General features: G+C 40.6%; 1 protein-coding gene across 1 annotated transcript in view; it reads right to left on the reverse strand.

Moving 5' to 3' along the window:
• Window positions 1–19182, reverse strand: part of Unc13c (unc-13 homolog C) — a 465433-nt gene that overhangs the window by 424652 nt on the left and 21599 nt on the right. Inside the window, exon 2 of the mRNA XM_031344063.1 lies at window positions 6391–9599. Coding sequence (XP_031199923.1) covers window positions 6391–9358 — 2968 coding nt within the window. The 5' untranslated portion in view covers window positions 9359–9599. The remainder of the gene's footprint in view (window positions 1–6390; window positions 9600–19182) is intronic.

Raw genomic sequence — 19182 nt, forward strand, 5'->3', positions numbered from 1 at the left:
CTGCCTCCAAAGAATAAGGCAGAAAATGATAGAAGAGACCTGTCTATCTGTCTCTGGTCATTTACAAACCAGAGACATTTACAAACACAAATACACTCAACTACACTCAAATTTAGGTACACATATCATGGACAAACATGCATACACACACACACATATATACACAATGAAAAAGAAGAGATACTAATGGCCAAAACAATTGAAAAACTTGTTTAGTAATATAATTATCAGCACAGTGTCAACAGAAACCCGTTGCCCTGTTACAATGTTTATTATCAGAAAGAACAACAATAAGCTCTTAGAAGGACATGGAGAAATACATCCTTTACATGATCACTGAGAAAATAGCCACTTGGGAAAATAGTAGTGAGGGTCACCAGAAGGCTGAAATAAGTGACCATGGCAGCATTTCCATTCTGGAGCCATGCGAAGGGTTCAATTCAGCATATTAAAGAGATGTCTGCACTCCTGTGTTCATGAGAGCAGTCTCTTACTCACAACAGCCTGCAATTACAGTTCCAGGGGATCCAAGAGTCTCTCCTGGTGGTACACACACACATACACACACACACACACACACACACACGCACATGCACACACAAGCACATGCTCACACATAGAGTTAAAAATCAAAAGAAATCTTAAAAGAAATACACTATGCTCCATCTGTAGAATTAAACAGTAATTATCATAAGAATCAAATTCTGTTAGTGTTGGCAAGATGGGTAGTTATTGAGGGTATTGTATAAAGTGAAGTAAGCCAGATACGGAAAGATGGGAGCTGTATTCTTTCCTGTATTTGAAATCCACAAATATCCATCCCATAGAGATAGAGAACAGAAAGCTTGTGGTCAGATGCTAAAGAAACCAGGGATGAGGAAGGATGGAGAACAGATGTTGCAATAAAGTAGGATGCTTCAGGACCAGAGAGATAAATTTTCATAAAGTGTGATGTTGCAAGATGACTGCAGTAACAGTGTGATATTCAAGACTGTAAAGATTTTTAATATTCTTCCCATAGAAAGAATAAGTGAATGGGATGAAGAAGGTGATAATTAGCTTGACTGGTGTACCTAGATCAAAATGCCCTGATGGTATGCATAAATATCTATAATACTGATAAGTAAAAACTTTCAAAAAGGTGATTGTAGACAGTTCTAGAATATTAAGAGCAAGTAGTTTAGGTCAAAGTTCATTATACACATCACACCTAAATTTAGTTGGTTTCCACTGTTACTAATATCATGAGGCTTGCTTTGTAAAAAGATTCAGGAAATGGAGGAGAGAAGAGGAAGAGAGATGGAGGTGTGTGTGTGTTTGTGTGTGTGCGCGCGTGCGCATGTGTGTGTGTATGTGTGTGTGTACGTGTGTCTGTGTCTGTGTTTGTGTTTGTGTGTGTGTGTGTGTGTGTGTGTGTGTGTAGGGGAGGGGATAGGAGGGACTGAGGGACCAAGGGACTAGAAACTGCTTTGAGTTTTCAAAAAACAGCTATAAAGTGGACAAAATGGTAAGCATTCTTAAACAACGTTATTTACTGAATAATTTCTAATGAAAAGTTTCTCAGTAATTTTTAAATAGATAATTCCTGGGAGGAGTGGGGGGACCAGGAAGTTGTACAAGAGAAGAATAAATAAAAATTTAAAACCACTCTTTATTATTTTATGCATATGTGGTATGCCTGAGTGTACGGCTGCTAGCTGCCTTGTGAACTCTGGGAATTGAACCTGAGTCGTCTGCAAGAGCAGCAAGTATGCTAAACCGCAAAGCCAACTTCCCAGCTTCCAAAGCATGGAGTTTTTAAACATTCGATCTATACACAATCTCACGAAACAACCTTCTCCTTCTCTACATCTTAATGTGTAGATAATACCAAATGCTTCTCATAAAATTTGAAAATCTGTCACTCCAGAGGGATACAAAAATCTTGTTTCTTCTGTTCAGGTTTTTTTCCCTTTAAGTTTAGAAAGTCATTAGCATATTTCTTTAAGCTGATTCTCTAGCAATTAAAAAACAAAACAAAACAGGAAACTAAAGAGCATACTGTGTGGAGGCATTGCTGTCCAGCATTCAACAGGGCTATTCATATGGATCCTGATAACCACCTGCATCAGATAGTCACTAGCAAGAGCATATTAAAAATCCAGCTCTGGCCCACACTCTGAAGGTAAGGCCCAGCTCTGCTCTGGACTCCACAGTGGGGCCCAGGTAATTCAATAACTGAGAATAAAATGTGCTGGAGATAGGACAGAAATGCTTATTTTTATTCATCTTAGATACTAAGCTGGGCCTTATGTAAAATAGCACAGTGTTGGTGAGGTGTAGGCTAGGCCCTCACTGAAGGAGCAGTCCACACACCCAGTCTTCTCACAGATGAAAGATCCCAAGCCATAATTTGTTTTTGGTTTTCATAGTAAGAGCTAAATATATGTTGTTCACTATCTTGAGGTATATACAACCAAGAAATATCATGTTTATTGAATAAAAGAAAATGAATTTGCATTGGCCCAAGTCACATATTTATGTGTACACGTAGGTATTTATATATATAAACATACACACACATATACAGCAATATGGGGTGATAAGTTTTCATTACAAACCATTGATAGAGCCATGCACGACCTTAGCCACTGACAACCACGGAGGTTGGAACTTGAACTCTACTTTGAAGATTGTGCTTGTCATCTAGTTCTCTTTCTTCTTGTTATGAGTGTGAAGCCACCACTTGAACTTTCTGTGCAAAGCTTAGCTGAAAGTCTGGATTTTGGTTCAGAAGAGAAACAAGCAGCATATGCAAATACAAGGTGACTCCTGGGCCACAGGGACAGATAGGCAGAAATTAAAGGAGAGTAGAGTGAACCCCAGTTAGTGGTTAGTTCTGAACTGGAGGTAAAAAAATATCAAAGCATTCTTAGTATGACACTGAGTATGAGCCAGCTATGTAAATGACATGACCTAGCAGGACCCAGTGACAGGGAAGGTTTGGACCCCACGATGGCAGGTTGTTTTTGGTCATACAGAGCCCAAGATTTCTTATGCTATTGGAATGCTGGTAGAGTAAATTTTCTTTTACAATACCATCACCAAGTAGCCCCAATCATTAAGGGTTGCTTGTCTCTAGTCTCTGAAGATTAGAGTTGAAATCATTCAAGTGTCTTGAACATGGTGATTTTGTAATTCTGTGTTTGGGGTTCTATATCCCTCAGAGATTTCCACCAAGACCTTTCTGGCCAGGTTTGTAATAAAAGACAGTACTGGGCAGCCATGGGAGCAAGCCTGCAGGCACCTGCCCAAGGCTCAGTTAGCAGATGGCCACAGGCACAGAACCACCACGGCGATTGGCACCTTGTTGGGTACCCAGAGCAGGAAAGGGCCTGGAAAAGTCCTTCCCTGGCTGCCCTTCCCTCAGAAACATATTGGGAGCACAGGATGGGGAAGATGCCTGCTCACTGCCAAGTGGAGCTGAGCTGCCCTTTGAAATCCAGGCTGCTGCAGCCTCCCGGGGAGTCAAGCTGGTGCCTTTCAGTAACCAAAGTGGATCTTAAGGAAGTGTGTGACCATTTCATCTAGTATCCTGAGAGCCCTCAGATTCTATTTAAAGCTGCCTCGTGGGACGATAACATCGCAAGATGGTAGAGGGTTCTGAGTCTTCCGCAGACTTTCCTGGATGGTCAAGTACGTGGCGTAAGCTTTTCTGATTCAGAAGTCTCACATTTGGTGACAGAGGCACAACTAACGTGTTTTCCAAGAGGTACCACTGGAAGAGCCAATATCGTGGCAATCTAGTTTGTAGAGGCTTGCTAATGAGGAGTTTCCAATTTCTATTTAATTCTTAAATAAACTTGCTGTGCCTATATCTAAGGCCTAAGGAGATAGGTGTAGATAGTAAAAATGATTATAGTGAAACAAATAAGCATATTTATTACCTCACATGGCCATCCCTTGGGGTGTGTTGAGAACACAAATCCTGAATATAATAAGTATAATCTACTCTTGTCATCATTCAGCCACTGGATCCCAGATGTGGCTCATCTCACGTATCCTCCATTTGTCTTCTCTCCCTTATACGCCTTGTTCCTTCCTTCATACTCCCTGCTTACCACTGCTTTTTTGTCTTACTCTCTGTATTTGATTTCTTTTCTATGAGTTCAAGAGGGAACCCAGAGCTTCTCATGTGGTTACTAATTGCTCTGTCAATGAGCTATACTCAAATCCTGCCTGCTTTTAAGTTGTCACATACAAGTTGTATACTGTGATATTCTTGTGTCAAGCATCACTTAGTAATTGATAACCTAAACACCCATCCATATTGCAACAAATAGTGAGATATTCCTTTGGAAAGTCAAACAAGATTCCCTGTTTATATACATTAATTTCCTTCTTAAAAAATCAGGAGCAGGCAGTGGTGGCACATGCCTTTAATCCCAGCATTTGGGAGGCAGAGGCAGGCAGATTTCTGAGTTCAAGGCCAGCCTGGTCTACAGAGTGAGTTCCAGGACAGCCAGGGCTTCACAGAGAAAACCTGTCTCGAAAAGTGAAACAAAATAAAACAAAACAAAAAAGAAAACAAACAAAGAAAAATCAGGAGCACTGGCTGCTCTTGCAGAGGACTCAGATTTGGTTCCCAGCATCTACAGGATTTCTCACAACCCCTTGTAACTCAGTTCCAGGGGATCAAATGTCTCTTCTGCCCTCTGAGGGCACCAGGCACACTGGTGGTACACACACACACACACACACACACACACACACACATTCATTGATAAGTAGAAAAATAATTTTTAATTGAAGATCTACATTTTTGAAACATAAGGACTTGTTATATTTATATTGCTAAATATTTCAAATCAATACCTTTAACTTGTTGGACTGTAAACACAACCATTACATCACATTAAACACACACACACACACACATACCAGTTAAGTCTTTAAGTAACTTGCTGAATCCACAGTAAATAAAAGTCTAATTTCTAGAGTCTACCTACAAAAAAAAAAAATGTTGACTGAATTCACTAAGGAAGACTTCCACCAAGTCTTACTCTGATGGGAATAATACTACTCTCTAACATAATTATATTTATATAACAATGATATTAGTCTCTTCTGAATTTTCAAACTAGTTCGGCATAGTTGAGGGCTGCTTCTATTCTATTCTGTTATGGATTCAGTAACAAAGTCCCAGGCAATGTACCTCCCTACCCTCTATAGTTATATCTTTTCTCCTTTAAATACACAGGCTGTGTCACTTCCTAAGGGTAAGACTTTTGAAGGAGAGAAAGATGATTATTTCAAGTCTTGTACCATTTGATGATAAAGGTTACTGCTCTCTGTAGCCTGTCCCTTATAGTTAGAAAGTAGTCAGTTGGGAATTTTCGATGGCAAAGAAGCCACAATCAGCTACCAGCTAAACAAATTATTCTATAACAGAATTTCAGAATAGCAGATTGATACTTGATCACATACACATATGCCTTTAGAAAATATATAGAACAAATATTTTAGTGAAAGATGTTAACACTATAATCAGAGAACAAATTATCAAATTTGTTTTTAAAATGAGATTTTAAAATGCTATCCCAAGGTACGATAGATATGCAAATAAAATATAATGTAAGTAATTGAGGCATATACAAATGAGGTTTAGTTAATAAACAAAATCAATGAACTCATATCTATCCACAGCTCTGAAATCTCACATTGAAAATTGTTCCCCTTGGAAATTAAGAAAAATAGATCAGTTCTTCTCATTTTCTAACTGAGGCGTAACTTCTATACCACTCCTGAGGAAACTTCCCCACCCCCACCTCTTATTAACACAAAGAATGACTTCTGTCTGCTCTGGGGTGCCCTGGGATCCTGGCCCTATTGCATCTTTCAGCTTAGTTAGTCTGTGTAAAAGAAGTTGGCAGTCATCCACAGGCTGGGATTGGCTTTGTAACATCAGACTCTAAACTCTAGTTTTACCTAGGAATGTTTATATTTGACTCTCTGTGTTCTCCAAATTTTTAAAATTAAATACCCCTTTCTCATCATCCCTATGAACCCAGTAGAACCAGGGCATGAGTGCCAGGTTGCTTGGTTAAGAGCCAGTCAGTCCTTTTATTTTTCCCAATGATTTCCTGTACCTAGGACAAAAATCTTGATCTACTATGTACAGGCCTAGAGTTGGGCTCATCTCAATAAGGACTATCTGAAATCTATTTCCATTTTCTTTGTGAATCTCTTTTTGGGAGAGCTTTCTGAACAAAATGAAATTCTTCTCAGAATACATACGCACGAGTTAACAGCAGGTGGATTTCTTATCCTAGGAAAGCCTACACCACCCCGTACCACTGTCCTGGTAAGTGTTAACACATAGCACAGAACTTAGCATTTAAACTTGAGTACCTCCAGCCAGGATCTTCTCTTCCAGTTCTGCCATCTGCTTCTTATAGGCCCTTAGAGCTGCCTCTTTGAAGGAAGGTCGGATTCTCTTTGGCTTCATGACCTCTGGTGGCTCTACAGGGAGGTTTTGGTTGTCATCCTCTGCTAATTCCATTTCCACTGCTGGTTCATTTAAGGCTTCCAGTTCTCCTTCACTAATGATGTCATCAGCCTGCCCATCATAGCCCTCATCTTGTGGGGTCTCATAAGGAGTTTCATAGGAAGGGTGGTCATAGTCTTTAATGTGTTCATCTACTTCAGTGATACTAGTCCTGTTTTCTAGCTTAGCCAGGACCTGCTCCATCACTTCAACATAATCTGTCTCACTGTCAGCCACTGGTTCGCAGTAGTCCTCCTCTTCCTCAGCTTTATAGTAATAGGGTTCTGTGTAGATATCAGAGTCGAGGGTGGTACTTGACTCATTTGCAGTGGATTGAGATAATGTCCGAAACCTCCCCATTAAGGAAGAGCCACTGTCTTCACATCCACTGAGACTCTGTGTGCTCTTGTTCCACACCACTTCCAGGGCTGACTTTGCCCTCTGAAGAGTAGATCCAAATTTGGGGAACTTAAAGGTCTTGTCAGAAAGGTCAATGCTTAGCCGACTGTGCCAGGACTTGGGCTGGGCCCCCTCCAAATCATCACTTTGCAATTCACTTTGACTTCGATACATCATGGATGGATGGCTTTGGTTGGGATACAGGTCATTAGAATTGGCTTCCTGATAAGAATCATACTGGCCAACCCACTGGCCTTGTGGTTCGTTATCCAATCCAGGGCATGGAGAAGAATTGTCATCCTGGGTTAAATCATAGCTTTCAGAGTCATCTTGCAGGTCGCTGTGGCACTTGCCAAGGTCATCTAGGTCTTTGCTAGAGATATCCAGCTGCTGGTCAGACAAACTGTTGGTATCATAGTCAAAAGGTTCCTGGGTAGATGAATCTAAGCCAACATCATCAGTTCCTTGCCCTGCTTGATTCCACTCCTTCCATGGAGACAGGTCCTCGTGCAGTGAGAGCTGGGAACCACTATAATTGCTTCGGTCTCCAGATGCACACACCATGCTATTGCTCATACCACTGTCTATTGTTTCTGTATTCTCAATTTCACCCTGCCCTGGCACTGCTGGAATATTCTCATCCAAACCCTGGTCCTGAAGACTGTGGTACAAGGGAGGCATGCTCTCCTGTTTCCTCTGCCAAAGTTCCCGGTCAGAAGAGGAAAGGAGGGAGCTCCCATTAGTTCGACAGAAAAACTGACTTTCAGAAAAATCCTCTGAATAAGACTGACACAATTTGGAAAAATCGGATTCAGAGCGACTAAGTTTAGGAGTGAAGAAGTCACTCTGTGAATGCCAGAGTGGTGTGGCCTCCACATACTGATGTGCTTCCTTTTCTGGGGTACTTGATGCTGGCGGTTGGGAGGGCCGTTTATTGTAGTCTGACTTCTGTGATGTTCTGCTGTTAGCTGCTTTGTTCTTAGACCGAGCACTGTGTGACTTTGAGCTGGACTTAGAAGAACTTCCCTTTGCTGGAGAATCAGCATAGCTGCTTCTGCTGAGGTCTGACTCCAGCTCTCTGTCACTGTCATTGGGTGACAGCCAAGCATTTTTCTTGGCTTTGGGCTCTGGCGTGGATAACTTCATGTCCATGCTTTCATATGTCTGGGAAGATGGCAACACCCCTTTCTCTCTCCGTTCTCTGATATCGTAAGTTAGAATATCTGTGGAGATCCCGATGCCTGTGCCTTTGAGCTTGTATGATTTCTTTAAGACAGAATCCCTTTGCTGAGGGGTTTCAAAGTATACAAGGATGGGTCGAGGTTTTGCATTTGGGCAATCCCTTTGCTGCCCTATCCTCTGAGCAAATTCAATTTTAATAGCATTTGGGACATCAGAGAAACCCATTTTATCTACAAGAATTTGGTACACCACACTTTCCACATATTCGTGTCTTTCTTCAGGCACATTTAAAAATCTCAGGCTTACCTTACTCCCCATGTGACCCAAGTGTTTAATGTAATCATGGATGTCTCTAGTTTCCCTGCGAGCCTGGACAAAGCCTGTCCGAAGCTGTTCAATCTCACTCTGGACTACCTCCACACTGCTGGAGATCTCATCGATAGAGTACTTGAGAGCATTCACATGCCCTCGGAGTTCGGAAAGTTCTGTTTCAATCTGACTTATACCCTGAAGCTCTTTAAAGATCATTTCCATGACATCATGGGTTTGGCTAATGCAGCCAGAGGAGCTGAACCCTGGCTCCAAGACATTTGTCTTTGGGTTCCGAGCAGTTCTATCTAAAGATTTGCTTCTTATGCCCCAGGTTTTCTTCACGGTGCTCAACTCTGAGTCTGAGGAGACGCACTCTTGGCTCTTCTTCCATTTCCTCAGTTTCCGCAGAGCACCCAGTTTTAAGGTGTGGAGGGTGCGCTCCCCATCTGAGCTGCCCTCGGAGGGTGCCAAGCTGCTCGAGCTCTTCCTGTTACGTCTGACAGGCATGGTGTGTGTTGACTGAACCTGGTTTTCCGCGCTGCTCCTTAGCTCATTGAAAGATTCAGAGTATGAGCTCTCGATGGAAGACAGCTCCTGAAGCAGGTCCTCATCACTGTTAGTCACAGCTGTTTGCAGGCCATTGGCGATAGCAACTCGGTAACTGAATGTGGGTGACAGGGAGAAGTCTTTGTGACCTTCTTCGTCTTCTATGGAGAAGTTACGGGTGGATGAGCACTTTGCAATCTTTTTTACAGTGCTTTTCAGGGCATTTGACAATTTAGGGGGTTTGGTGTGGCCAGCAGTTGGAAAATCTTGATCTTTTTTCTGCTGACAATTCTCTTTCTTTTTGGTTGTATTTCCCAATTTCTTTGTAAACATTCCTTTGCAAAGCTTATGTATATAAGCTAAAATCAAGCTCTTAAAGAGACTGGCCACCATGGAGAGCAATGAGTGTGAGCTTTTCTAATCCAAGGACGTGAACAAGGCACTGGGATGGTGGTCTGTAAACCCAAGGCCAGCATCGCTGTTCTCCAGTGTCATCAATCACCAGAAGGAGCAGGAAAGCGGATGTTGCTTCCTGGAAGGTCAAGGGTCTGTGGACTCCACCAGCCCAGGTCCTCCACCTTTCTGGAAGGGAGATTTCATAACTCTTTCACATCCATGTAACTTCATGATGTGTCTGAAAAGGAAGGAACGCTGTAATGAGTACTAGAATTCAAGTCCACATTCTTCCCATTTCTAACGTTTCCCAAGGTATTTGTGATATGCAATGGGTGCAAAATTGCAGAAAAGGGAATGCAGTTCTCAGAGTTTAAATCAAAATGCATTCATTGTATGATGCCCTTTCCTAAATTATTTATTTCAGTTGATATGGTGACAGAAAGTATTAGGATTACTTTTAAAAGTTAATAAAATGGTAATTTGAACATGGTCATGATGCCATCCTTTGCTCCATATCTTTTCCTAAACTCACACTTACTAGCAGAAATATAAGGAAATAACTATATTCTTCCAAGACTTCCTAGACTTTCCAAATTTACTATATTTATAGGCTCCATGTTTGTTAAAACTTTTTTCCACGCAGTCAAGAATTATTACACTAGAAATAACTTTTTGTTCTTGTAGGAATTCAATAATTGAGCATCCTTAAACAAAGATTAGAATAATCCAAATTAGCAACTATTTTCAATGGTGAATAATCACTAAGAGATCAACATAGACATCTAATATGACTGGTCAATCATGAGTTAAAACATATTTTAAGATTATATTAAATTGAGCAGTGGAGACAATAAAAGGAATAGTACAGCTGCATTAAAACCAGAGATGCTAGAAGCAAAACGTAAAGGTCCAAGGCTTGAGAGAGCATTGCCAGCTTAACCGACTGGTGCAACCTCCCAGCAGTGTGGCTGAAAATTCATCCTTTGGGCTTATTAGGAACAGCATCAGAACTGGATTCTCAAGCCACCAAATAAACTTGTGCCACAGATGAAACAAGCATACAGACAATCAGTAAGGGACTGGCCAGATTTCTTCCTGCGATTTGTTTTTGAAGTGTGATTGATGGACAGCCATGACACCTTAATGACAGATTCTTTCTCAGACAACAGGAAGAAAAAGTCCCCATTCAAAGCCACTGACTGCATGGCACGCTGCCTTCTCTATGACAGACTCTCAAAAGATTTGTGGAGTATTTTATCATTGAAATATACCTCAGAATAACAATAACACCAAAGTCTTTGCTTGTTCTTGAAGAATGTATTTGGGTAGATAAACAGCCTAGTGTAATTCACTAAAGGATACATCATAATCTTCATGTAGTTTTTTGGCGTCTGCCTCCCTCCACTTGGAACACCTCCAGCTTCACTTCAGTCAGGCACCGCGGGGACTTGGGAGTACACACTATGGCAGAAAGCCAAGCTTCTCAAGGGAAGGGGTACATGAATGAGGAAGGCAGGAGAGCAGATGTAGAGAGAAGGGAGAGGCTAAAGATGTCCAAGCCTTAGAGGACTCCCACCTTGAGAGTTGCAGGTGCTCTTTTCTGGGATGATTTCTGACTCATTCACAATTACAAGTTAGGATTTATTTTCTACTAATAAATGGTGCTGAGAAGTTGACTCTTGAATGAAATGTGTTCAAAAACTTTTTTTAATGCGTGTCTGTGATCTCTCCTTATAAAGAAAAGACCTAGGAAAGTTAAGCTAGATTGGGACACATGAATCATTTTCAATGAGTTTTAGAGGAATGAGATGTTCTCCCAGTTTCTTCAATCTAAAATATTAAGTTTACCAAGCCCACACACGGATGTCTGTGCTTTGCTGACATAAAAGCAGTAAATCTGTGACTGTGTCTGATGTTCTCACACCTGGACTACATGACTTTCATTGTGATTCAGAATTGTCACTGTGGGTGAGAATACTTAGAAGAAACACCATCCAAATGGAAGTCCTGTCCCACCAGAAACAACCTAAGAGCTTGTGTCTGTAACTGCCCTGAGGAATCATCTTCCTCTGTATTCCAACCATACAGAGGCTTGGTTGTTATAGCCCTGCGTTTATCTGTACCTCAGTAGTCAATGCTCTGAGAGCTCAGACTTAATATAAAGCCTATATTCTATAATCTATTAATGGATATAAAGCACGCATGCATGAGGGAATAATGAGAGGTAGGGCTTGATATGAGGAAGCAGGTCAGTGGGCTGTATAATTTAGCTGACTATATGATGCCATGGCCCCTTCCTATTATCATTTCCTCACAGTTGTGATGTGACCACCTTCCTCCTCCCTCACTTCATACCTCCATAGTGTCTTGGCTCACTACAATGCTAGAAACAGAGAGCCAAGTGAACATAGACTGAATCTCTACTGTTTTCTTCACCTAGGTGCTTATGTCAGACAGTTTTCCTAGGGACAGAAAACTCCACTATATCTTCGTAATGCTAATTTTTCTCTTCTTTCAAACACAACATTTCTCTAAAACCAATACAATTAATATATGCAAATCTTACTACTGAAAACACCCTGACAGTCTCAGGAGCTTACTGCCCCAACAGCATTATTCAAGGGACAGTTCACTGATTACTGTATTTTCGATTCAGTATTGTGAGTTTTTCTAAGCTTTTCTCTATGTCCCTGGTTCCTTTGACTTGCCCTTCCACCACATCTCTTATGAATATCTACAAAATGTCAATCTTATCTTAGACCTAGCAAAGATCAGCTTCAGTCTGGCTATTCCTGGATTTTGGTATGTAGACCTCTGTGCTCTTATAGAACCTTGAATGCATCTTCATTAAGAAAGCCTCACAATGCCTATTTACATGAAATATTTTACCTATGCATCTTTCTGCCTTTCCAATTTGACTGCGAACTGCTGACAAGCAAGGACCGTTTAGCTTTAACTATTTATATTGCTTGCCACATCATATTCTCAATACCACATCAGCTAAATGAATGAATGCATAAATGGAAGAACACACTCACTAACTCACAAGTCGAATAATAAAGTCAAAGAGAGCAAAAAGGACTGACCTTGGCCCAAGCAATCCAGACAAGATGCAATGAGAAAGATAGCCATACTGGGCCATACCTATAACTCCAGAACATGGAAGGATGAGGCAGGAGAATCATTGTCAGATGCTAAGCTGTGATACATAGTGGCTTCCCCCCAGGAAAACCCAGAACAAAGTGAGAATCTGTCTCAAGAAAATCCAAAGCATCTTGATGGCCTCAGAGTCACTGATTTGTCAACTGTCTGTGTTCTGTCCAAAACGTGGCATCTCTAAGGTCCAGCGAACCTTGTGGAACATGGTATGACTGGAATATAAGTGGGAACATGCTGTCCTCTGGATGTGACATGGCTGTTGCAACCATGAGCACAGCTGTGCTCCTTCTGGAAACTACTGTCATGAATGCACACTTGTGTATCTATGTATGTGCTTCTGTTATGCATACATGCCCACACATGTACACACAGACTTTAGAGTAGGAGTGGGACTAGATTAAGAAGAAGAAGGGGTCAGCATGCATGGGAAAGCTATAAGATAATAGGGATATGAAAACGCTACATTGTTTTCACACAAGTAAGAAACTGCCAAGATTTTAAAACAAATTTTAAAAAACAACCAATTTAATAATAAAAGATTTAAAAAATTGACCTGAAGACCAGCTACCAGAGGCACAAAGGCTATTATGTCCAAAGAAGAGTGTCTCCCTTGGCCTGTGAAAAATACTTACAACAGGGACCAGTGGGTGGGGAAACTGAGTGAGGAGCTTGACAGTCTTAAATGTAGGTTAAGTTCCATTTGGTGTCAAGGCAGTAACTGCCAATAGCTTCCTGCATTGTCCTGGATACAGACTTCCTGCATGGTAATCCCAGTTTAAACTCCCCACTGTGTGATCCTGAGAGGGCTGCCAGCCTTCTCCTCTGCCTGAGCTTATACATTTAGGAAACTGGGGTAGAAACATAATCTCCTCTCTCCTCTCAGGGAACTGTAAGGTTTTAATGAACTAACACATGCAAAGTTCTCACAACAATGTCTGAACACAGAGCCCCCAGCCCAGCAACTCTTAGCTGTTGCTAGTACAGAGAAAGGTAGTGGCAAGAAAGGAGAAGCAGCTAGATTACAGGGGTATCCAATGAGACCAAGACAGATGTGGGATGCAACTTCAGACCCTTTTAAGTTGAAGAATGAGATGAAAAGGATACAGACACCCTACATAAGCAGATGGAAAGAAATCCTAGCACCTATCTCCGGTCACATGGTTCACTCCTGAGATTTCACCTTCCCAGTTACTATTGTCCCCTGTCCCTCTTCCCCATTTTCTTTTATCATAGAACCAGAGAAGCCTCAGGAAAAGCACTGTTGAATTATCCATGAGACTCATTTGAGACACACATAACTGGGGTAGGAAAGAAAGCTGATATGTAATGAGCATGTGTTATGCTCCAGAAACTTAAATTATCACAATAATCCACAATGAGACACTAAAGAAGGCATAACTGCGCCTATTAACATGGATGACGAAGGCAAAGATTCAAAGTGAAGAAAAGTAGCCAAAATACAGACAGTTGAGTAAAACATATAGATAGCCTGGTCCTTGGTCAGCTTATACGATCAGTACCTGTAGTGCTGACCCAGCCTTTAAGATATACACATGTATGTGTGTGTGTATATATATATATATATATATATATATATACATATATATATATATATATATATATATATGTATACACGCTCTGATTTTCAGTTTACTCCAAATAAAATGACATTCTGGCGAGTAAAAAACTAGCAACTAGAGATAAGTGTGTGTGTGATGGGGGTGGGGATAGAGCCAGCATATAGACATCTAATTCTCAATTACTGCTATTCAAGGGTTCCCCTATACTCTTTTCTTTTGTTATGTTTAATTTCATAGTACACATTATATAACATAATGAAATTTGAGAGTAGGAATTAAGAGAATAGTTGAAGATTAAAACACTGGGCTGTTGCTTTGGGAGGTCTTAATGTTAACGTTTAATTATTACTTACTATATACCAACCACTATAAAACTTATCTTATTTTTTGTTTCCATAATATTTGTATGAAAGAAGCTAAGATGTTGAGCTTTGGGAAATTTATGCTAGATCATGCAACTAATAAGCCATATCCCCCTTGGCTCTGAGCTCCAGATTTGGATTAAGATATGAAAATTCTGAAACTAGCCTTAATGAATCATTCTTATTGGTTAACAAATTCATTTTGTAAGAGAACTGTTCAATGTGACTCAAGTTAGATAATCCACATGGACTAAAGAGTTTATTAACCTTTAAACGAAGCAGCAATTCATGGTTAGATCTTTACCTGAGTTAAGGCATTTTCAGGCCAAGACATGATTTTATGGTTCTTACCAAAAGCATGAAAGTCAGAGAGCTGGGAATTCACAGTTAACTTCCATGGAGAAGAAGGGAGACAATGAAAGTGGGCTAGTTAAAATGTAGACCAGCTGCCTCCCCAGTCCCCAGGTTCTGGGTATGACCATGAGACTCACTCAACTCTGACCTTGACCCTGGCCCAGGGGCCTGAGCTTGTTCCCTGATTTTCAGACGTTCTATTACTATTCTATTATCTTAATTCTGGACAGACATGTTGGACTTACTCATCCATGACATTTATTTTTAAAACTTTAATATGTATATTAAAAGATATATTAATTATATGTTATCATTAAAATAATTTAAACTATAAATGAATTTTGCTTGCATGTAGGTATGTGCACCACATGCATGCAGTACCCGCAGAGGTCAGAAGAGAGCACTGAGTTCCCTGGAACTAGAGTTACAGGTGGTTATGAGCTGCATTATGGATGCTGGGAACGAAACCCAGATCCCCAACAGAAGCAGTAAGTACTCTTAGCCATTGAGGCAGCTCTCCAGCCAACTGACTTTTCTTCAACACTGACTTTGCCTTAGCCACAGTTCACTGAAATTAGGGTTATGGTGAATCCCCATAGCAACAGAGCATGAAAGTCTCTACTTCCCTCAACAACAGCACCCTGATAGTGAAGACCGTAGACTAAATGTTAAGGCCACTTGAAAACAATTTTCCCTGGTTGAGGAGATACTCAGCCAGTAAAGTGCTTTCTGTGCAAGCATTGAGGACCTGAATTTTGATCTCCAAAATCCCACATGAGGAAAAAAAAAAAAGCCAAGGCCAGTGGCATGTTCTTATAATTCCAAAGCTAAAGCAGTGGAGAAAAGTAGACTCTCTTCCTGGGGTTTACTGGCCAGAAAGCCTAACATAATTGCTGAGTTCTGGGTGGAAGGGAGAGATCTCATTTTAAACAACAAGATGGTGACTAAAAAAATTCAAGGCTGAACTCTGATATCTACAGGCAGGTAGATACACACATGTAGATGCAGACTTGCATACAAACACAAATGATATATGACATATGATACAAATGGCATAAAATTTCCACCATACATGGAAGCTCACAGCTGTAATCCCAGCACTCAAGAGTCTGATACAGGAGGTTCACAGTGATTTTAAAACCAGTCTTTACTACACAATGAAACTCTCTTAAATTTAGTTCTTCCAAACATAAATATTAGTGACATATAAACATAGTCCATCAATTTGACAGAAAAGTTTGTGGTGATTTGGAAAGTAGTTGACTCAAAGGTACTTCCTCCGGTCTGTCAGGAAGGCAGAGTTGAGATGAGGGTAATTTTACAATACCCATCTGAAAGAGAAAGCTCCATGAACAGGTGGCATTAGCCAAAGTGTTGCTCAGGAAGCTTTGTAATAGGGTCCTTGAAATACTACAGAGGAGAAAACCAGAGTGGCTGAGGACAGCATTGCCGATAGCCAATGACAGCCAATAAAGAGCTACATGGATTGGAAAGAGGGAGCAAAGCTTGGGTAAGTTAGGACAAAGCAGATGGTGAGTGAACAGGATAAAATCAAAGATCAAATGTCCAATTATTCTAAAATGTCTTCACAGAGCTGATGAAGAGTCATGTTTGTTTAACAAATACTTTCCTAAGAACTATCAAAAAGACTATATGTGCAATGTGACAAAGTCACAGATATGACCATTGTGAGAGCACAGAATACTGTGCTGTGGCTGTCCCCATGTGTTATAGGCTGGCTTCCTTGAGTGATGTATAGTTGGTTATTCAGCATGTGGACTTGAATAGAATTATGAATTCCTTCATCTCTCTTTTTAAAAGTTATGTATTTATTTACTTATTTATTCATTTATATATTCATTCATGTATTCATTTACATTACAAATGCTGCCTCCCTCCTGGTCCCCCCTCTTTGTAGAGTTCTTTCCCCCTCCCTTCTCCCCTCTGAGAGGGCAACCCCACCACACCCCTCCCTACATCAAGTGTCTAGAGAGAAGATGCGCATAATCCTTCCTCTGTCTTTGTCCCCTGTGTTTCTCTTTGTCCTCCTCACACACTAAGTACCTTCTCATAGGACCAAAGCCAAGGGGACAGCTGACATAGACTAAAATAGCTCTAAGCTGTAAGCCAAAACAGTTCTTTTCTCTGTATAAACTTAACTACTTCAATTGTTTGGTTATAGTAACAGAAAATTTGGTGACCCCCACAGTATCACATGTTTAGGGAAGCGATTGGCTATTTTGTCTTTCTGAAAGAAGAATCAGTACACTGACAGACACTAACATGATCTAACAGGAATAGCCCTGTAAGGGTGTGATGTTTATTTTATTCACCAACTTCACATAAACAAGAATCATTTGGTAGAGATATTCTCTGAGTACTGTCTAAATCAGGGTGAACTGTGGGCAAGTCTGTGAGGGGGTGTCTTGATTGTTAATTGGTTTAGGCAGATCCAACCACTGTGGGCAACACCCCTGCCTGGGCAAGAGATCCTGAACCCCATAAGAGTAGACAAACTTAGCTAAGCACCAGAATTAACATGCATTGATTCTCCCCAGGCTCGTGAATGTGATATGACTCTCTGCCTTAGGATCCTGCCTTGATTTCTCTGCAGTGATGGACTGTAACTTGGGATTTTATGCCCAATAAACCTTTTTGTCCTCTTAAGATTTTTGTCCAGGCATTTTATCACAGCAACAAAAGTGAAATTAGGACAATGAGTTATCCTAAATGAAGATTTGAAAGAAAACCATACATTCACTTAACTACCACCCTGGGCTTCTGCACTTGGCTCTGCATATGGCTTCCTATTGCTCCACTTACTGCTCTGTGTGTAACTCTGGATGCAGCCTGTTCCGTATTAAAAGTAAGAATTTTAAATTTTAATGAACATTGCATAGCACAGATCTTAAAGGCTTGCATAATTACATTGTCCACTCCCAGCTTCTGCTTTAGAGTATTAAGTCCAGGGCAGTTCTCTTCACACAACAGAAGTTCAGCTGATTCTAAATCTTGGATGAAAGCCAAGTATTTATGCTTTAAAGCACTCAAGCAAAAATGGGTGTGCCGCTCATTACTAAAATTTAAATTAGTGTCACTACACAAAGTGGCAATTTCATCATTTTCCCAAATTACAGGATGCTTTTAAAGGAAATCCCAAAAGACATTACTTCAAAGTGCCTAATAGCAAGACTTCCTTTAAAATTTTCAATAAAGACATCGGATTCTCTATAAGACAGTTAATACAAGTTCCTGATGAAGAATTCAAGCATTCAATTCAGGTGTTCAGGAAATCTTGTTACAGATTACTTGTGTATACATGCAAAGTCTCTTCAATTCAAAACTAAATCACACTTAGCATCAGCCAGTGCTTGCCTCAGTGATGTCTGAGAATAACCACAGCAAACAGTGCACTGAGTGCACAACCTGATAATTTTCTAAACACCCGATATTCTCAAAGGCACATGAGACTGTCTTCTGAGTAAATTCCTCTGGTTTTGAAGGAAGCAAAAATAAGTGACACCCCTGAGAATGGACACTTTCTGAACCCTGTAAAGTTAGTGTCAGCCTCTATGAACCTGTCTCCCAGAGTCACTGCAGAGATGCCTGGCATCACTAAGTTGGGTCACTTGAACATTCCTTGAAGATTGTTACTCCTTTCTCTGACTTTCCAGAGTACTGGTTGGTCCCCAAGGGCTCACTCTATGAGTCACTCTCCAAAAATGCAGCTTCCTGCCCCGGTGTGTGGAGGGGGGTGGTCATTCTCTTTCCTGAGGCAGCCTAGAGGCAGTGACTAATAAGTGGAGGTTCATATGCCTGGTTCTTTTTCTTTACTACAGGGAAAGTCCGAATATCAACACTTCCTGTAGTAGGATCATTAAGACCTCCATTGCAAACATTCTGTGGATCAGGTTTTCATATACACAAGTCAAAAGATACACTGCGCTTATCTAGTTCATGGTTGGTTTCCTAGGGAATCTAACTGTAGAAAGTTGGTACCAAGGGAGCACTGAAGAGATCGCTTTATATGAGACAGTATATATGTATAAGGATCTGAAAGCTGATGCTTTGCAAAAACAGGCCCTGTAGTATGTCACTGAGGCAAAATTACCATTCATATAGCTATAGACTTCAAAATTATATCAGTAGGAAGGAATTAAGCAGCATACACAGGATTTGGAATATCTGAAAGGCTCGAGGGAAGAAATGATTAGCATTGTGAGATAGAATGACTTTTGTTGGAGTCTCTTGATACAGGGCAGAAAGACAACGATTAGCTAAAAGAAATTTCTCACTAATTAAAGGGTAATTCTAAAACTATCTATGTTACCAAACAAATAAATTCTCATTTCTTGTAGCAGATACT

Source organism: Mastomys coucha, unplaced genomic scaffold, assembly GCF_008632895.1.
Source record: "Mastomys coucha isolate ucsf_1 unplaced genomic scaffold, UCSF_Mcou_1 pScaffold23, whole genome shotgun sequence".
Classification (NCBI taxonomy): domain Eukaryota; kingdom Metazoa; phylum Chordata; class Mammalia; order Rodentia; family Muridae; genus Mastomys; species Mastomys coucha.